General features: G+C 39.2%; 1 protein-coding gene across 1 annotated transcript in view; it reads right to left on the bottom strand.

Annotated features, from left to right (window-relative positions):
* The window catches only part of LOC118478318 (MAM and LDL-receptor class A domain-containing protein 1-like), a 76,273-nt gene that overhangs the window by 10,253 nt on the left and 64,871 nt on the right, over positions 1–1,149 (bottom strand). Inside the window, exons 48-49 of the mRNA XM_035971728.1 lie at positions 574–667; positions 182–328 (exon numbers count right to left, since the gene is read on the bottom strand). Coding sequence (XP_035827621.1) covers positions 182–328; positions 574–667 — 241 coding nt within the window. The remainder of the gene's footprint in view (positions 1–181; positions 329–573; positions 668–1,149) is intronic.

Genomic DNA, 1,149 nt, shown 5'->3' with positions numbered 1-1,149 from the left:
CTTCATGTGATGAATGACAGACAATAATATTGTTTTCAGCACCTCTGAAGCTCAGAAAGAAAGACATTTTTACTCCGAAATCCTGTCAGAGGATAGTCTGACTTTTTAAGAGAAAATGAAATTTTTTTTAAAATGTCTCATTTTTTGGCATGGAAAGTCAACCAAGTCAAGAGCTCCTCACCACAGTTGGCTTCATCAGAACCATCCTTGCAGTCAGGGTTGAAGTCACAGACCAGCGTTTGCGCGATGGGCTGTCCATCTCCACACACAAAGTTTGAACCTGGTTTTCGTGTCGTTGTTGCTGGCATAGGAGCAGCGGTGGGAAGCGCTGTAGTGATATATATAGAAAAAAAACAGATTTACAAACACAAAAACATCATATTCATTACGGTCATGATATGTTAACAGTATGTGCACCAAATTAAAGACATTACACAAGTAATTTTTAGTAATTATCACTCATTAATCACTTTTTAACCATTTCTTTTATAAGGATTCCCACGGATTGATTGATGAACAAAATTTCCACTCACGAAATACAATCTCATAAGTTGAAAAGGACTATGTTCTCACCGTTTGAGCTCAGTTTGCAGGAAGGTGTCAAAGAAATGTCATCCACAGCAATGTCCCCACTGTAAGCGCTTCCAACTGTCGCCTCAATGAGGATCTGCAACAGGTAAAATGAATCATCAAGTAAATTGTCAAAGGATAGCCTGCAAAGAAAAACTAAAATTTTGTGGCGTCAGAATCTTGATCAAAATTTGGGCAGCTCGGAAACAATTTTTAACATCATGCTGGGACTCTTGAAAGTACAAACACTTGATGTCTTGACAACATCGGGTTAAGTATTCAAATTGTATCTTAAATAAATTTAGTATCGGGGTAGCTTCTTTTGGTATAAAAAATTAATATATAGGCCTACCAGTATCTCAACTAGCACCATAACACCATAGGAATTTCAGATTGATGCGTCTGCTGGAACATTTCAACGACCCAAGTTCAGCATTTTTTAAGGACCCTTGAGCAAGTGTTGAGTTCCTGCGTGCTGTCGGCATCACTGACCACTTATGACGCCACAGCACCAGAAGAGAGAGAGAAAGAGAGAGAGAGAGAGAGAGAGAGAGAGAGAGAGAGAGAGAGAGAGAGAGA

Source organism: Aplysia californica, unplaced genomic scaffold (genome assembly GCF_000002075.1).
Source record: "Aplysia californica isolate F4 #8 unplaced genomic scaffold, AplCal3.0 scaffold00489, whole genome shotgun sequence".
Classification (NCBI taxonomy): domain Eukaryota; kingdom Metazoa; phylum Mollusca; class Gastropoda; order Aplysiida; family Aplysiidae; genus Aplysia; species Aplysia californica.
The sequence above is the reverse complement of the archived record's forward strand: the minus strand, read 5'-3'. Positions and strand labels throughout refer to the sequence as shown.